This window comes from Orbicella faveolata, unplaced genomic scaffold (genome assembly GCF_042242905.1).
Source record: "Orbicella faveolata isolate gen_17 unplaced genomic scaffold, um_ofav_v1 contig_34, whole genome shotgun sequence".
Classification (NCBI taxonomy): domain Eukaryota; kingdom Metazoa; phylum Cnidaria; class Anthozoa; order Scleractinia; family Merulinidae; genus Orbicella; species Orbicella faveolata.
In genome coordinates, this window is record NW_028301563.1 from 34,267,500 (window position 1) to 34,285,205 (window position 17,706).

At 39.1% G+C, this 17,706-nt stretch overlaps 5 protein-coding genes across 7 annotated transcripts; 2 read left to right on the forward strand and 3 right to left on the reverse strand.

The window, feature by feature from the left end:
• The first annotated feature begins 1,375 nt into the window (after positions 1 to 1,375).
• Positions 1,376 to 6,026, forward strand: LOC110049117 (mitochondrial inner membrane protein Mpv17-like). The gene is made up of 3 exons (XM_089271716.1): positions 1,376 to 1,492; positions 1,691 to 1,860; positions 3,737 to 6,026. The coding sequence occupies exons 1-3, from the start codon at positions 1,425 to 1,427 to the stop codon at positions 4,213 to 4,215; spliced, it is 717 nt and encodes a 238-aa protein (XP_089127842.1). The 5' UTR covers positions 1,376 to 1,424; the 3' UTR covers positions 4,216 to 6,026.
• A 1,036-nt stretch (positions 6,027 to 7,062) lies between these two features.
• Positions 7,063 to 8,069, reverse strand: LOC149105917 (uncharacterized). Its single transcript, XM_089271720.1, has 2 exons — positions 7,683 to 8,069; positions 7,063 to 7,533 (listed from the first exon to the last, which is right to left on the reverse strand). Exons 1-2 carry the CDS (start codon positions 7,926 to 7,928, stop codon positions 7,300 to 7,302), a joined length of 480 nt encoding a protein of 159 aa, XP_089127846.1. The 5' UTR covers positions 7,929 to 8,069; the 3' UTR covers positions 7,063 to 7,299.
• Positions 8,070 to 8,922: 853 nt separating this feature from the next.
• Positions 8,923 to 16,850, forward strand: LOC110049116 (mitochondrial inner membrane protein Mpv17-like). 3 transcript variants are annotated; one of them, XM_020754891.2, is made up of 3 exons: positions 8,923 to 9,007; positions 14,852 to 15,013; positions 15,956 to 16,850. In XM_020754891.2, exons 2-3 carry the CDS (start codon positions 14,932 to 14,934, stop codon positions 16,447 to 16,449), a joined length of 576 nt encoding a protein of 191 aa, XP_020610550.2. In that variant the 5' UTR covers positions 8,923 to 9,007; positions 14,852 to 14,931; the 3' UTR covers positions 16,450 to 16,850. The 3 variants fall into 3 exon arrangements, with proteins under 3 accessions (XP_020610550.2, XP_020610549.2, XP_020610548.2); XM_020754890.2 differs by lacking the exon at positions 8,923 to 9,007 and adding an exon at positions 14,527 to 14,578; XM_020754889.2 differs by lacking the exon at positions 8,923 to 9,007 and adding an exon at positions 14,620 to 14,637.
• LOC110049118 (uncharacterized) lies at positions 9,492 to 10,727 on the reverse strand. The gene is made up of 2 exons (XM_020754894.2): positions 10,388 to 10,727; positions 9,492 to 10,004 (listed from the first exon to the last, which is right to left on the reverse strand). Exons 1-2 carry the CDS (start codon positions 10,643 to 10,645, stop codon positions 9,723 to 9,725), a joined length of 540 nt encoding a protein of 179 aa, XP_020610553.1. The 5' UTR covers positions 10,646 to 10,727; the 3' UTR covers positions 9,492 to 9,722.
• LOC110049119 (uncharacterized) lies at positions 12,066 to 13,119 on the reverse strand. Its single transcript, XM_020754895.2, has 2 exons — positions 12,774 to 13,119; positions 12,066 to 12,560 (listed from the first exon to the last, which is right to left on the reverse strand). Exons 1-2 carry the CDS (start codon positions 13,020 to 13,022, stop codon positions 12,288 to 12,290), a joined length of 522 nt encoding a protein of 173 aa, XP_020610554.1. The 5' UTR covers positions 13,023 to 13,119; the 3' UTR covers positions 12,066 to 12,287.
• Positions 16,851 to 17,706: the final 856 nt, after the last annotated feature.

The window sequence follows — 17,706 nt, forward strand, 5'->3', positions numbered from 1 at the left end:
CCTTCTACGGTACAACTGTGCTGCAAATAGAGCGGATATAATTCGCTGTACGCGATCAACATAAGCGCCCCTCTTGCTCCGCAGTCGCTTCCACGCTCCACGCTCGTTCTCGCGTGGTCGCTTCGCTCTCTCGCTTTTACCCAGAGAAAGGTAACTTAGACTGCTAGCAGTATCTTTCTTTCCCTAGCTTGGGACACGGATATACGAATGCGAACACAAGAACCGAAAGAAGAACTCTTGAGCGACGAGAGCCGCGTCTCGTTTCTTCCGCTTATTTGCAGAACTCAGTAACATTCCCAATAGCAGGAACAAAAACCAAATGCCCGTAGGAGGATCTCCCAGGGGCTTTGCGGAACAAGGGAATATGATCATAGTGCTGGGATTAATTTGAGGGAACAAGGGGTATCTCTACTAGTACTATTAAAAGGTACTTTGACAAAAAAAAAAAAAAGAGAGAACAATGGAATTTATTTTAGGAGCGAGGGAGCCTGATAGTGAAATTTTCAAGGGAACATGCTATTCCCATGGGAGGCTGGCTTCCATATGATTGCAGACGATCGCGGATCGCAAATCGCAGATTGCAGACGATCGCAAAGAGAGTTGTTTCCATGTAATCGCAGACGATCGCAAACGATCGCAGAGCCGTCTGTTGCATACATTTCGGACAGCGGAACTGTCAAAATTACACGCGCGTTGTGCTGGCGGGAAAATCGAAGCAAACAACATGGCGGACGTCGAGGAGGAAATTTTGCTGCAAGCAAATTTATTTCTTCTTTTAGTCAATATTTTTTGAAATTCCCTTGGCACTGCATCTCGCCCCGATCCAGAAGGTAGCGTTTTAAATCGCTTCAGATAACGACCATACGCAGTTCTTATGTTGCGGAATTTGACCTCCGCCTCAGCCACTGATAAATTCAAACTCTCCTCGATTTTTTCCCAGCAGTTAGCCTTTTTTGTTTTTGTCTTTGAAATCTTAACTGTTACGGTGGTAAACGCACTCATATCGCACAACTTCCTCCATAAATTTCTCGTTACTAACGTTACCTTGTTCAACGCCAGCCATGTTTACAACAAAGCGGTTGCTTTGTTACTAAGAAGCGTTGAATCATGGGCCGGAATTCAAAATATTACGGGATACGTTTCGATCGCAGATCGCAGAATTTTGATTTCCATATGATCGCACGATCGCAATTGATCGCAGACGACCGCAGACGATCGCAGAAGTGTGTTTCCATATGATCGCGTACTTTTTGCGATCAGCGATCCGCGATCCGCGATCGTCTGTGATCATATGGAAACCTGTGCCCTGTGTCTTTAGACACTATCTGAGCCCCCTCCCCCCTTTCCCGCCAACCACCCTCCCCCGGATAAGATTTTCCAGTCGGAAGGTCAATTAACATTCAACTAGCTTCAACTGTAACTTCATGCAATCGTATTTCGAAATCATACTTTCATACTCTACCGACAGTTTCAATAGCTCATGTATTTCCAGGTCAGTATTAAAACCTACTTCGATCTGTATTATGTACATGTGATACGATGCTCAAAGCGAGTTCTTTATTTTTTTCCTGAATATTCCTATTTTCCCTGAGACGTATTAATATCTGTCGCTGTTTTATAATGCAAATGAAAAGTTATGACGGTGTTGCTATGAGGAATGTGGATCCGACCGACGTCATTACCATTTCAGAATAATATCAGGAACACCCCCTCGTAAAAGTCCATGTAATAGCAAGACAGGCGGAGAATCTGAACGAAGTTACCGTGTGAAAATGGTGTCAAGATTGCCTATACGAGCCTGGAGATGGTACATGAGATGCCTGGAGACCCATCCATGGAAAACACAACTAATTTCTACAGGTTAGACTTTGACCCGCAACTTTATTCATGCTAATTTTGCAAACTTTTATTCAGTCTTCGAGTCCGCTTAATTTTCAGTCTTAATTTAACAACAGTCAGCAACGTATCTACTGAGCCCAATGCGAACATTTTGTGTGATCGATCAAAATGCTTTTCTTAGCTTCAGTTTTGGTGCAATTTAGCGTACACTATCTGTTTTACAGGTGAACCCCAGTATTTCGAACTCTCAGGTAGAACGAAAAATATTACTTCCAAATAGTGACAGTTCGAAATAGCCGATAGTAAATGAGTGAAGGGCAAATCTAAGGGAAATGGTTTTGAGTTTGAAACGCCGGAGAATTCGAAATAACCGAGTTTGAATTAGCGAGGCTCAGCTGTGTATAAGTTTCCTCCATGGTTCTATCTATAAATATTCAGAGCTATAATTTTCGATCAAGAATATTGCGCGGTAGCGCCATATGTACTCTAAATTGTCCACAACATTCAACACTGCTTCAGGCCAGATTTTTAACTTGATCGTAACTCATTGGTACATGGTGGTTGCCGTGCGATAATCTACTTTTGTTTTGATCTTATGCAAATCAGCTATATGTTCTCTATTTGTTACACTTGACCGGTCCAGTCGCTCTGTAAACTGACATTTCCGACTACAATCCGCGATTTCCATGATGCACATATGTGCCGACGTAGTGATTTTGACTCAATGTAAAACTCGGTATTTTGAGAGATTGAACGATTACATCTCTAGTTTGTTGTTTACACTACTTCGTTATGTAATGTTTTTCAAATATGCATAAATATTGCAGTTAGTCTCTATCCTCAGTGACCAAACAGCAGTCAATTTTTTCACCTGTTGAATCGTTACCTGAGCTATCTCTAAGTTCTTCCAACTAGCATAACGATAAATGATGAGGACGAGCGAGGAGATTTTGAACGCCGACACGAGGGTTTAGAAAGAGAGGTAGGAGATGCCCGGGGGGGGGGTACTCCCAGAAAAGTTAGGATGGGGTGTGCGGCCCACGTCCCAAAACCCTTACCCTATTTATGACCAAAATCTGCGATATTCCCTATCCTATTTATGACCAGACCAAAAATTCGAAACCCTATTTATACTCTAATCACCCTGAAACGATTATAAAATATTTTGTAACTAATCTTAATAAACACGAACACAGCATCAGGGGCGGGCATCTCGTTAATTGATACAGCGAGTGTTTACATCATCACCATAAAGGAATTACAGTAGTGAATAAACCATAAAGCAAAGTTGAAAGAGATGCCTTCGAGTGGCTCTTGCATAACTTACAAAATCTTAAATAGCCTAATAGCCCCTAGGGATTCATCATACCTGCAATCACGCCTAATTAAAGTACTTCTACAGTTAACACGAATTATACATGACAGACATATTCCAACGTCATTAGCGAAACGTTACAAAATATATTTATGACCTGATCCTTAAATCAAAACCTGTTTCAGACCTGCGTTATAATTAGTTCCCTAGTTCAGACCAAAGTTATATTACCGTAAACATGATTTGTGAACGCTTTTTGTCGATTTTCTTTTCGATAATGATGAAAAAGTGGCTTTCTCTTAAAAACATACCCATATCAAGGCTAGAGCGCAAAAACCCTTTCCTATTTATGACCAAAACGGCCAAAATCAGCTAACGTCGATAGCCCGTTTATGACCAAAACGGCTAAAAAACCCTACCCTTTGGGGCCGCACATACCTATGTAGCCCATATAAGGGAGTACCCCCGGGAGGAGATGGTGCGCGTTTTGCGATTCTGACTGTGCATTTACAGGCTAGAAGCTATTCAAATAGCCGCGCACTTGCACAATATAATCACAATTTGGTCTGGATTTATTTGCAGGGGCTCTTCTCGGAGCAGGAGATTTTATTGCACAACAGTACGTGGAAAAAGTCCCACTGCGAGAACACGACGTGGTGAGGACAGCTCGCATGGCAGCCATAGGTACTGTAGTGATTGGTCCAATTTTCCACGTGTGGTACTCGACACTCGACAAGCGGTTTGTGCATAAAAGTCCAGGAAACGCCATGAGAAAAATGACAGTTGATCAGAGCATTTTAGCGCCGGTGTTTCTCGTTCTATTTTACGGAGCTGTTGGAATTGTCGAGCGTCGGACGATCAAACAGATCAGCGACAAGATTTACGAGGAATTTTATCCAAACATGGTCGTTAACTACAAGGTCTGGCCTGCTGTACAGTTCTTAAATTTCTACTTGTTTCCAGCTCACCTCCGAGTGCTGGTTGTTAATGTCGTGTCATTGTTTTGGAATACTTATCTGGCGTGGACTTCACATAAGGAACTGGGACATTCTGCGGAGTAGTTGACAACGGTTAATAACTGTAGGTATCAACCCTCCCGGGGCCCTCATTCCCCTGGATTTCGGAAAACTGCGGGAGCCGAGTGTAAGCGTGAACGCGTGTATAAACGGAAGACAACAAACCCACTAGTGGTTTATCGTTAAAAACACCTAACAAGATCTTCTTGAGAAATGACAAAGGCTGATTAAACGATTACGTGGGTGAAAATTCATTGTAATAGGAAAAAATTTGAAAATTTGATTTCTTTGAAAATTTGCAAAATTGCGTCAAAACTCTTGTCGCAGCAAGGAATCTTTTTGATGCATCTTTCTATCTTTCTCCTCTAAATTATTCTCCGTGCTTCTCTAATTCCCGCGTGGAGAAAGTCGTCAGTTAGGATAAGGAATTAAAGTCAATCCAGTAATTCACGCTGCCATTCTTGACAATGAAAATTACAAGCAACGATTTTTGCATTCACTGACTGAAAAAGAGAACGCCTAAAGATTAAATTGCTGTCAATTGACATTTCAAGTTCTGGATGGGAAAAGGATAAAATATCTTACATTAAAGCCCTTTGAATGGGGATACAAAACGTCCCTATCTTAACTCTTTTAGTTATTTACCAGTTTTTAATATTTATATTATTTATTACAACATTTCTGTACACGGTTTAACGAAGGATTGTGTAAATGCAATTTTGTTCTTTTGGTTGTTGACTTAAGACTGGAGGTAAAGAACGTTTGAGTGGATGTATGTGTAATTCCTTCTTTGTCTTGTTTAGTTTTGTTTTGTTTTCAATGTAAAACGAGGGGCCTTGATCGAAAACAACATTGTCTCCATTACTCCGCTACTTCGCAACTTGTGAAGTGGGCTTAACACGGGAGCCAAATTGTATTTCAGCAATGGGTCCTGTTTCACATGAAACAGGTCTGTAATGGGTACCTGTGTCTCATGTAGTAACTCTGTCGTATTGCGCACGTAATTTCTGCTAAAAATAACAGGTCTGTAATGCACACATACCCTTGAAGAAGCGGCGTCCAAGTCACCCATGTCCATAAATGGGCCCGACATTTTTTTCTGAAAAAAAGCTATTTCTGTTCAGTTTGTCCAAGGACAAATGAGGCGGGGGATCGTCCTTTTGTTAAGCCAACCAAATAAACGATAGTTTTGCTATCGCGGGATCAACTGCCGCTACTCCACTGCGATAGGCTCCATTTATCAAAAAATTCCGAAGAGAAAGATGATTTGCCTCGGTCTGTTCTCCTGATGTCTGCGCTAATGTAAATTTAAACTTAGGAGTACATATTAATTTGAGGAAATAAAATTGCTATCGTCTTTGCTTACAACTTTAAGCCATGGTAGATATTATAACTTCCCATAATGGCCATGATTAATAGTTGGGTATCCCTGCGGCCGATATCGCAGTTGTTTTCAGAATACCCAGGGGTTCGCTAAGTTAAGACGGACCAACTAAGTTACTTGTGGGAAACGCCCTGAGAGAGAATTAAGGCTAAGAACAGAAAATAGGGAAAATATCTCCTAGGATGTCGTTGCTTGTTTCAGGCATTGTACGGAATTAATCAGGTCCCTCGGTGGTATTCAAGTAACAAGTTCTATCTTTACCGTTAACAACAAACTTGTGGAACCATTGTGAATTAATCACTTTCTAGCTTGCTACTTTGAACTCGCTATTTTAAAAATTGAATTAAAATTCGATGTTAATACTTACGGTTTATTATTTCTTGGTATTCGCAAATGAAGCGATACATAAACAATCTGTAACCAGCGGATGATGGTTCAAGCACAAATTAATTAAAATGTTGTTAAAACTGCAGTCTGTTTGTTAATTGAATTGCCTTTTATCAGTCTTCTTATCATTTTTTGCCTTCAGGGCGGCTTTCAGAATTCAAAGTGCTCTTTTTATATTAAGGATGGCAGTCGCGTTTTTCTTTCCATTTACTGAGAAACTCTTCAGTGACAACTTTGATGATTATTGCACAAAATAATTATTACTGATTAAAGTCAGAGAAAACGTGATGATCTCGAAAGATAAACTGATAATGAAACTTGCCTCCGTCTGATATCAAACCCTAAGAATGCCAATTTTCATTATTGATAAGGATATTGCACAGTGTCGCGTGCTTAGATTTCTTTACTGAACGGTGGACAACATGCACAAACATTAATTGAAAACAAAGTGTACATGTTACACTTGCCTGTTATGTTTAAGCGTCAGATTTTATTCCTGCATCAGTTGCTGTTAGCTTGTGTAAAATGGAAAGTAATGCGCTGTAAAAGCGAGGCACTCTCTTGAAGCTACTATCTGTTCATTTGGTGCTACACCATTTACCCAATGAAGAGCTAACTTCTATGTGAAGCTTTATTCAACGCATTTTTTTTTTGTCATCAATCTAGAGCAAAGGTGACTCCAAGTCAACCTAAAAAGACTTCAACTAAGACCACACAAAAACCAGCAAAGCATTGCTTTTGCTTGCGTACGTGAGAGAAATCAAACGATTGTCGGCAAATCGAACTTCGGTGAAATCATCAAGAGCAAGCTACTTAGAGGCGTCTGATAAGACTCTGGCGTTTGGCGGAAAATATACTGAGTCTAGCTGTTTTTACAGACTTCTTATACCGCGAGTCACGCCCTTGTTTACCAAGAATTTGGTTAAATACGAGCATTTCGTGCCTACGTTAAGGACTTTAAAGTGGAGTTCAGTGACAAAAGAAAACAGGCTGATTCATTATCAAAAGGGAATTCGCAACTTTTACGAGGGACTTGTAAGACCGCGCAAGATGTAACAAATCAATAGAGTTATATTCTACGCTGACTGAATGGTTCATTTTAATTGTCGCTGTGTCAATAATTTATCACCACTTTGTACTTTATTTCATCCTTCTTTTCACAAGAACACTACTCCATAAAATCGATGAAAAAATGTTTCAATACTTCTGGTGTATTTTCAGACGTTCTGTCTTTACTTTTTACTTTTTCATTTTGGTTCCTTAGATTGTTCACGTAACTGTCTGGTTTGCTTTACTAGTTTGGCCCGCTATATTGTCATCTCCGAAAACGAAGCAATAATAAAATGAACAATATAAATTTACCAGCCTTTTATCGTTATTTGCAACGAACTTTCACGCAGACATGTCCCTACACAGTCATAAGCAGCCTTCAAACAGTCCTCTCTCCGCAGTGTCTGCTTGCACTCGTGGTACTTCGCGTTGCATGAGCGACAACAAAAGAAGAAACAGCCAGCTAGGTATGGTTCTTTGTCGATGTCGATTCTTCCACTTTCTTTGCAGAAAAGTGGGTGGTTTTCAATCCAGACTAGTCTCTGCGAAAAAGGTGTTTCATAAAAATGCATTAATTAAGGAAAAATGAAATCGAAAAATATGTGTAAGTATGCAGAAACGTGTCCAACGCAGTTAACTGCTCGAATATTATCAGAATAATCGTGGTAATATAAAACTTTCGAAATCGTACCTGAAGTTCTGTGCTGTTAGGATCGGGACAATAGTCTCTACAGTCGCATGAATTGACGTCTTGCAATTTTATATCGGTTTTTGCTTTCAGACTTTTTTTAACCTTTACTTTTAAGTTCTCCTCTTCAGTATTTTGATCAGACAGTGTTAAAGTTTCCTGCGCGTGTCTACTTGCAACAAAGTGAAGAAGTACGAGAAAAATCCAAAAACATACAGATGACCAGTGTCTTTTGAGGCACATTTCCATCTTATTTTAGTTGTTCTTTCAGATCCGAATTTGCACTTTTACAGTACATAACTAAAACATTAACAACATTTACCACGACTACAAAAGTTAAGATGGCGATTGTACAACGGTTGAGTGCACCAATATCTTAAGGTTATCATGTAAAAACTGATAATTAATTCTAAATGCGTTATAAATGTTGCACCTCGCTTCTCAGCGCGATACAAGATAAGGGGGCACGAACAACGCTACAAAGATATTATAATTTTTAACCTGTTAATTTCATACATCAGTATATGCCAACAAATGTTTCTGTGCTCTAAAAAATACTTTCGTGCAGCAAAGATCCAATTTGCTGTTTACTTCGCGAATAAAACCCAGTGAAGTGCAACAGAAAGCCGCTACAATGCCATTGGTAATCAGTGGATTATTCTACACTAATGCTTTTGCAAGAAAGCGCAATTCATATTTGCTGGACTAATCTTGCGAGATTTTAATTAAACCGCTGAACGAAATTGCGCGATTATTTTTCTCATACTGAGAGATTTTTCACAGTAATAAATCTTCATGATATTCACGTCAAAATGTTAACTAACAAACATCCAGCCAAACTCAGCGAACTGCAGCTAGCGACCACTACTCCGAATTAGTCTTAATTTCATTTTTCTTTGAAAAAAAGCTCATGTTATACAGATAAGTGCAGTGATTATGCATTCACAAGCCTGTATTTTGTGTGTTTCGAGCCCCGGTAGGGAACTATATATCTTGGATGTCGTTTCTGGCTTTCCGCCATGCAGTTTAAATATTTGCCACGGCTTATAAGCTAATATCAGTGCTTGCTGTTTTCCAGCAGTCTAGGTTTTTTTCGTTTTTTTAGCAAAGTTCAGCACCCTGAATTTGCTTGACTAGCTTAACAGTGGCACTCCGTTAGAATTAATGAACACTTCAGGAATTCCAAGCTCGAAATATAATATCAATTGTTTTCACTAACTCTCATTCATTTATTTATTCTTAGTTCTGAGCAGTTTGGTGGCACATCGGGACCATCCAATCAGTGATTGATGATTTTGCTTATTCCCATAACTCTTCGTCTCAACGAGGTATCGATATTGTTAGGAGAAATTACACTTCAATCTCTCTTGAAGGTCATAAATCATTTATTTTCTACCGTCCAGGAGTAATCTTTAAAGGATTAATCTATGATGACAAGAGAAAATGAGAATCATGGTCTCTTGATGATGAGGTGCATTTTTCATTTTTCTCACTCTTCACTCTTTGTCCGCAATCAAGCTATTGGCGTAAGAGAAACTTTCCTCAAAAGTACTAGCATTCCGTGTTTTCCATAAGCCATGGCAATATTGCGTTCGGTTGGAAAAATATTGAAGCACCGATTTTTGAGTTAATTAAACCCTCCTTTTCAAATTTTTCGAGATGAAGACTTAATTTAAACTCTACTTTTTCGCACTTCTAGAGATAAAACGAAATTTGAATCAAGACAAAATAGATAAAGACAATTTTTTTGACAACCAGTAACAGATATTGATGTAAGAGCTGAAGTGATCAAGTTAATTAGAACAGAGAAAATTGCGGTTCATTTCAAATGGATTTATTTGTCTTTAGCAACAAACGTACATCTCTCAACAAAGCAGATCGATTAATTAATTTTCAAAAGCTTAAAGTACTCAACATTACACGAAAAAGTTGTAGGAAACAAGAAAACGTACGCTCGTGTTTACAAATTCAATTTCATCACCGGATATGCAAGTAAACTATATATGTCGATGCACAGTCCCCGTCCCGAGTCCAGTCCACCGTCTAGCTTGCCGGTCTCGGTTTGTAAGGAAGTTCCTGGAATGATTTATTGTCGATGCAATCACACATGCATTTGTATGCGCCTCGCATGCAGAACCCATAGGTGTTATCCGGCATTTTCAGGCAAGTGTAAAACACATGGTTGCAGCTTCGGCAGCAATCGAACACTTGCTTACAGATATACGATTTCTGAGGTTTGTTCTCATCTTTTGGTGGCAGCAAGATGGCGGACGCATCACGACACAACACCGGGAAGTTCTCGTAGCTCAGATATTTGTCTACGTCCTGGTAGAAAGAAAAGGATACATTGTGCCTGTTACTTGAAATAGCTTCTCCTCAAATGCGCGAAAATTCCTATACATTATTTCTCCCATTGGTGGAAACAGGAAAGAATATACAAAATGGATTTGTTGGTTTTTTTTTTTTTTAGCTTAAACGTTTCTGCCCTGCTAACTATCGAGATTAATTGTTTTTTTACAATGTTCTATTGATAATACTAATAACCTCATGAGATTTTCATGAGATCAGTTTCATTTATTAAAGTTTGGTTAACTCGTATTCTCTCGTTCAGTGCATTCAAAAAAAAAAACAGAGAGACGAAACATACTGAATTAAAAATAGCTTATTGAAATCTCTGCAAAATTTATTCTTTCAAGACTAGTACTCACCCGAACATTATGAGGCAGTCTGGTGACATGAAGGTTGTCACACTCCGCATCACAGTCACAGGTGTCATTGCCACTGCCGGCGTCTTCTTGCACCAATGGATCGATGAGTCTCTCCTGCAGTGCTTCATCTCGCGTCCCCTCTAAGGCTTCCAACGCCTCGTCCTCGTAAATATTTTCAAGATCATCTAGCATTCTAGATCTGTAGCCTCGTGCGGCCGTGACCGCTGCAGCGAAAAAGAAAATCAAGTGCAATTTCATGTTGGTACTGAGACGACCTGCACTACTGAGAACGTAACGCTGTTTGGAAAAGCACTGCTACGTATAGTACTGAATGAGATTGGGTGTGTTCAAAGCTTTTATACCAGGCCAGCTACAAGCAAAATGATCGAGCTGTTTGTAACTTGTTTTTGATTCGTTGTTGAAAACGTCAATATTAGCATTCAACACATAATATCAGTTGAAACAATGAAGCTAAAAATATTCTCACGTATGTTGCCTTTGATTGAACGCTTTGATAACTTTTTAAAATGTTTTTACTTTATTCATATTTTTTGAAAGGAAAAAGTTTACCATGTTTCCATTGTAATCTCTCTAAAAGTCAAACTCGTGAAGATTAGGCCATTGAGTTTTGGGATAAATAAAAACAAAGCTTTCCTGTATCAGTATTTTCCTGTTTGACTTTTTTACGTGACTTTCTTGCATTAATTTCCTATTTTTTCTGTTTTGTCTCAAGCACTAACTTATATTCGACGCCAAAATTGGCGGTTCGCTAAACACTTTAATCGTAATTTTAAATTTGTAGCAAAGTTAAATTTAAATACACGACCCCACAAGCTTTCAGCTTTAATTATTATCGTGTTTAAATAAAGTTTATCTATCTATCTATCTATCTATCTATCTATCTATCTGACCGTTGCATGAACGTTTTTCGACGAACGCGACAGGAAATCGATATATTAGTTGAGACAGAAACCTCTTAAGAGAAGTTAAAGGGCAGCATTTTTGTTTTCAAGAGCTTGTACATGAATGTTATCTGGGCATCAATGGGCACATATATACCTCGAATAAACATCAAAAAAAAAAAAAAAATCGTGGACAGCGCTTATCAATTTCGTCTATGTTGTCAATACTTATCGTTTGGAAGAAAAGATCTCTTCTGCTGGAACATGACTGGAATATTACTGCCAACCAAATAAAATGACTGCCTAGCTGTAATACTTGGACAAAGATTTGTTTAAAGTGATTTCCTTTGCCACTTAGCTGACATTATATATCCAGGGAATGTTTATTTGGTTCACAATAATAAGATTTTGATTCCTTTATTCGCTTCCCAATTTGTAGCAAATAATGCGTGACTTTCTAATTACAAAGTTCGCGGAAATTTCAGTACTTTTCGATTTTGAGTGGGTTTTCTAAGGCTGACCCGGCAGTGAGCTTGACAGTCGTAAGAGTGGTTTCGCTTAATACTCTTTCGACAGTTATTCATTTTTTTAGTGGCTCCTTACTTGCTATCGGCATGCTAATAAGGAACTGTAGAACTGTTGGGAAACTGGGCTACAGGATAGGAAAGTAGCCGTATATTTTCAGCTGGAAAATAATTCATTTCTCAAAATGGCTGCGTTTCGTATTTATCCTCTTCGATACATAGCAAAACACACGCAAAATAACTCAGACTCCATTTTCATTTCACTGATACTTTTATTTCACATCAGTTAACAATTTGTAGCAATGCAGGTGTGTAAGCTTCGTGAGATACAACTAGATAGCACAAAAATGCAGAAAAAATGTACCGCCATTCACGTATTTGTGTATATCCGCGGCGGCGTAAAGTGTTTTTTTACCGTAAAGAGTTTATCGAGCAGTAAATTGTACAGAGTTCCTCACAGCTGTCGGTAGTACATCAAGGGAAGGGAGGGATTTCTGGTGGAGTGTGCTTGTCCAAGCAATGACACATGCACTTGTACGATTCACGGTAACAGAATTCTGGGCCTCCGTTCAGAAGTCCAACTCGGAGCATGCATTTGGCGTACACAGCATTACAATTCCTACAGCAGTCAAACAGGTAAAGCTGAAGAAAGTGGCATCTGTACAGTGGAGTCTTGTTAAAGACAACTGTTGAGGCCAGCACGCAGTTAATGGGCATTGCTTCAAATTTGTGGAAGCTTTCGTTTTTCTGTAGAATGAAAAAAGAAGAACGATACGAGGTCAGTGACGTGCAACATCATCTATGCTGACACTTTCTATGGTGCTACAGCTTTGGTCCGAGTTATGAAGTTTACAAAAAGGTGTGGCACTTACACGAAAAATATCGAGATTCAATTCAGTAGCGGTTAAGTAAAATAAATGCGTGTTGAAAAAACCGAAATAGTAGAACAATGATATTTACCGTTAGAAAATCTGGCACTTGCAACTTTTTGCATTCTGGCTCACAATGAGCTAAGCACTTGGTGGAATCGTCGTTCAATGGAGCGGGTGCCCTGTAAGACTCATCCTCGCGGAGTTGCAAGCTGGTTATTGCTGGCAGAAGTGGTCTGTGCTCTGGACGGAAGAAGCGTTTAACATGTTCTTCAGTGCTAAACGCATTCACCAGAACAATGGCGAGCGAAAAGGTTACAAGAAAACTGCAGGTCTTCATACTGCTATATAGTCCGCTTGTTTGAAAAATAAGTGCAAAAATTACACCGATGAAGTATTGCTCTTCTGCAAGCTTCCCTCGACTGAGATAACAATGTTATTTAAGCGATCTTTTATACCACTACGAGATAAACTACGCACCCTTTTGAATTGATTTGAGTATTCGACCTCATTCGTCATGAGTGGGTTTCCACTGATACGTGACATGACGTTGTCGTGACAACCTCAGCTAAGGACCTATACCTATTGCTCTACAATAGTAAAAAAAGGCTCCAAAAAACAAGATAAGATTCGAAGGCAATATAAGGTCGTTTTTATCAGACTCATCAGTAACCAATCAATTTTGAAATTGTTTAATTTCAACTTTCACTTTCTTAATCCGCCTCATTTTATTGTTTGGATAATTTTGGTCTGTCTATATTTTCGCTAGTTATGGTTGTACCTGAAAATGTCATATCGGCTCGCCATTCAATGAAGCATGAATAGTTGAATTTTTTTTCAAAAGGAAATTGTTGAGGTCACTTGTGATCAAACAGGAAAATTTCTTTCGTACAATATTCAGTACAAGAACACCTAGTAATTATTGAGTTTATAACGAGTCTATTAAAGATTTGCTCCGTGTTTGATAGCGTGTTAAGAGAGCAAAGCCACAATATTCAAATACGCGTTTGGAACTGACTCTTTCAGCTGTCCCGCCCTGAAATTAGAAACTGCACACGGGTTATATTGGGGCAGGCCGCCGGATTAAGTTACAAGATCACGTGAAACAATCTTTATACTGGCTATCTTTATGCATCAACGAGCTTGAAATGCTGTTTTCATGCATTCTAGGCACGTAATAGATAAAGGTATGAAAGATTTACCGACTGTTCAGGTGTCTCACCTACAGCGTAGATGGAGCCGACAGTGAAACAGTGTCTGCAATAACATCAGCTTAATCTGAAGGAAAAAGGACTTCAAAACCGTTATATTAATTGAAAAATGTTGCTTTAAGGTTCCAATAAGCATGTGAGCACCCTCTCGGTCTTGATATTGGAACCTATAGACAGGCAAACACTACGTGCCATATATCGGGCTTTGTAGCGATGTTTCTGTAGATATTATCACTATTTCAACAATGTGAGGAGCTCAGTTTTCTTTAAAAATACAAATGTATTTGCTTGTAAGATATTGTCCGCAAATTTCGTTCTTTTTTCTTTGTGATGCCGTTTGGTCCTATACAAGTGAATTAAAAATGTCAAGATGGTTTGTAACCAATCTTCGCGGCCAAAACAACAATGTATCATTTGTATGGATTTTCAAATAAATGTAAATAAATCAATGTTTTTGTGAAAGATTTTGTTTGCAATGATCTTCTTGGTCTTGTGTTTCCTTCTGATCTGCTTTATATATTGTTCTAGGGTAAAAAAAAAAAAAAAAAAAACAGCAGCAAGAACAACAGCAACAACTTCCAATATCGTGATACATAAGAAACTGAGATATGTCTCTGAGCAGTGTCCTAAGAAAGATGTTTATCCAGAGTGGCTCAGGAAAACTTGGTTGTTGGCAAGCACATAGGTCACTTCACGCCTTCATTCAACTTACTGCTTTGGGCAGTTCTTTTACAAACATATACTGTAATGATTTTTCCACTCTTCCCTCTTTTTTTTGGATTTAGCCAAAGAGTGTAATTTCGTCTTATTGAAGCTATGTATTTATGTTCTTCGAGTGAGAGTAGACCTCTTTGGTTGTAGAGCCACTTTATGACTGCTACACAACGCAACTAACTTAAATCGTGGCATGTCGCTGAGACATACATTGAAGGCTCTTTTCTTACAACCTTGTTCCTAGGCTTTCTCTCTTCGTTGTGAACGAGGTTGTCGAAGATGGCGGACGGACTTTCGTAACGAAATAGAAGTCATAGGTCTAGAATGAGGATTGTGGCACGAGCTTGGGCAACGTATCAACAGCTGCTCATAACGCACCCCTGGAAAACTCAAACTATTGGAACAGGTAAGATACAAAAATCAAACAAGTTGAATGAAACGGCGAAAAAAAAAAAAAAAAAAAAAAAAACATAAACACCACCAAATGCGGAAATTATATATGACGAATGAGGTTAATATTTTCCAAGCCCGCTCATCCGCCCCCCTTCACACCGAACATTTGACAAGTTGCTCGCAAAGGGCTGCCCGGGAGCGGGTCATTTGACAATTTAGCCAAATATAAAGGATTATAAATCGGTACTTTTTTAAAACGAAAGCCTGGTTTTTTAGTGACCCTACCGAAAGAACGTTTTGACGCTATCCCATGGGTGGGGCATTTGCGCTTTTCTCATGACCCCATCGAAGGGGAATTTTGCACGTACCAGCTGCCCCATGGTGGGAATTTGCCACCTTCTAAAAACAAAATGTCAAATGCCCAGGGTGGGGGAGGGGAGATGAGCGGGCTTTGAATTGACGGAGCCATATGCTCATCTAATTTATTGTTTCACTGATGAAATTCATGGAGTGGCTTCAGATATGTCTGCTGTGCAAATGTGCAAGCTATCTGTATAGTTAAGCTTTCACAGTTCACAATGGGAAAAGCTTACACATAATTTGTAGGTGTGCTGAAGAGCCTCAGTTCAGACCACCAACACTACATGTACCTTGATGGCTAAAATTATTGGCATTCTGCCCTAGACTCTACAAGTGATACCAAAATCGGCAATTTACATCCCTGCTGAGAAAGACAAGCTTCTTACATAAATGTTGCCATTAGTGCGCTGCTTTGCCTGTCAAACATTTAACTTGGTCCTGACGATCAAAATTCATAACCACTCTCTGAGCCCTAATAGACATCTTAATGTTAAATTATGGTAAACTACTTGGACCCAAATTTTTTAATCATGAAGCTCTGTGACTTAAATATTCCCTTCTTTTATTTTTCTTTTGTTTTCTTCATGTTTTTGAGGTGTTCTTGTTGCCGCTGGAGATGTTGTCACTCAGCAGTTTGTTGAGCGGAAAGGTCTCAAACATGACTTTTTCAGAACAGCTCGCATGGGGGTTGTGGGTCTGATAATTGGGCCTGTACTAAGAACATGGTACCTGGCACTTGACAGAATTGTGCCTGGAGCAGCAAAGACTGCCGGCTTCAAGAAGATGCTTCTAGACCAAAGCCTTTTTGCTCCAGTTATGATTTGTTTCTTCTTTGGGATAACAGAGACTCTGGCTGGTAAAAGGCTGTGTGATATTAAGGAGATGCTCCAGGAACGCTATGCAGATGCCCTGATTACCAATTATAAAATATGGCCTCTTGCTCAAACACTGAATTTTACATTTGTTCCGATTCAGCACCGTGTGGGATTTGTCCAGATAGTGGCAATATTTTGGAATGCATATATGTCATGGATGACTAACAAGCCATTGCCCGAGCCTACATTGAACAGTGTAAACTCCATCCAGTAAAACAGGCTTTAAGTCACTTCACTCACACTTCACTCAGTGTGACTCCACAGCATTGAAGAGATTATATTCCATGTAAGTGGCTCGTCTACAGTGTTACAACTGGTTTTCCTGTCTTGCCTTTCACCACTCATTTTGCTGTATATTGCCTTTTCAAAAATTTGTGTTCCTCAAAAAGTAAAATTCCTTTTGGATGTTGCTGTTTGCCATAATTTTTTTAAATCTTTTTGGGGTTAATGCATAATGCCAAAAAACAAATTAATATATTAAAATTACAAGAATTATTGGGTGCTCACAACAACCTATAGAATAGTAAACATTAGTATCAGAGTACTTTTTTACTGCATTGGTCTGAAGCAAAATGGACAGTTAATGATAACATAAATAAACCTCTTTAATATGGATCTGTTCGTTGAATTTAAAACCTGTGCGAAATAAGGGAATTTTGTCTTAGAACTGTAGATATCTCCCAACCGTTATAGATATATCTAACCTTACAATTACAACAATAATTTCAAATTTTGTATCTACATCTCCAGGGTTGTAGCTAAGAAAATAGTCTCCTGGCTAAGATATTCAGTGAGCTGGTCACCATTTTTTGCGAGAGACCTGGAACAAAATTTTCATCCCCAATCTTTTGCAACACCTTGAATGCGGGGCTACCAAGCTTCATGTTTACAAGATGGCAGACACAGCACACAGAAAGATAACACGCTAAACAAGTGCTCAAAACAAAATTTTGTTTCAATTACTTTACTTGTTATAGTGGCACCAATACTCAAGGTAGACAGGAATTTATTCCAAACTTTTCATTTAGACAGTTTGGTATGGTTCAGATATCGAATGACTGTACGTGCATAACCTAAAAACTGTTCGTCGTTCTTTACCATGATTGCCCACCAAAATCCAGCTGGCAATCACTTCTTTCTCAGCCGGCGAATTGACTGGCAGCCAGCGCTTAGTGACAACCCTGCATCTAATGGTGAGGTTTTGTGGTTGACAACTAGGGATGTCACTCTTACCTATTCCAAAGCTAAATTTGGCAAGCAGATGAGATGCGCATTATGTGTTTGCCTGAACAGAACCACATGCTTGTTATTTGCCAATGTTGGTTGAATTCATCATTCCATCAGTTAATAAGAGAAGGGCATTTTTGATAGCAGCTGAGAATGAGCTTCCTGGGGCAGATACAGAATTTTAAAAACAGGAGTTTGAGATATTGACTGCCAATGGAACTTCTGGCATTATGAGGCCAAGTCA

Excerpts from the sequence above, each read along its gene's own strand:
- LOC110049117 (XM_089271716.1), top strand. The coding sequence starts at position 1,425 with ATGCAATCGTATTTCGAAATCATACTTTCATACTCTACCGACAGTTTC. Across the intron at positions 1,493-1,690 it reads AATAGCTCATGTATTTCCAG|AATAATATCAGGAACACCCC; the intron begins GTCAGTATTAAA and ends TTACCATTTCAG. Across the intron at positions 1,861-3,736 it reads AACACAACTAATTTCTACAG|GGGCTCTTCTCGGAGCAGGA; the intron begins GTTAGACTTTGA and ends ATTTATTTGCAG.
- LOC149105917 (XM_089271720.1), bottom strand. The coding sequence starts at position 7,928 with ATGGAAATGTGCCTCAAAAGACACTGGTCATCTGTATGTTTTTGGATT. Across the intron at positions 7,534-7,682 it reads CTAACAGCACAGAACTTCAG|AGACTAGTCTGGATTGAAAA; the intron begins GTACGATTTCGA and ends CCTTTTTCGCAG.
- LOC110049118 (XM_020754894.2), bottom strand. The coding sequence starts at position 10,645 with ATGAAATTGCACTTGATTTTCTTTTTCGCTGCAGCGGTCACGGCCGCA. Across the intron at positions 10,005-10,387 it reads GACTGCCTCATAATGTTCGG|GACGTAGACAAATATCTGAG; the intron begins GTGAGTACTAGT and ends TCTTTCTACCAG.
- LOC110049119 (XM_020754895.2), bottom strand. The coding sequence starts at position 13,022 with ATGAAGACCTGCAGTTTTCTTGTAACCTTTTCGCTCGCCATTGTTCTG. Across the intron at positions 12,561-12,773 it reads AAGTGCCAGATTTTCTAACG|AAAAACGAAAGCTTCCACAA; the intron begins GTAAATATCATT and ends TTCATTCTACAG.
- LOC110049116 (XM_020754891.2), top strand. The coding sequence starts at position 14,932 with ATGAGGATTGTGGCACGAGCTTGGGCAACGTATCAACAGCTGCTCATA. Across the intron at positions 15,014-15,955 it reads AACTCAAACTATTGGAACAG|GTGTTCTTGTTGCCGCTGGA; the intron begins GTAAGATACAAA and ends CATGTTTTTGAG.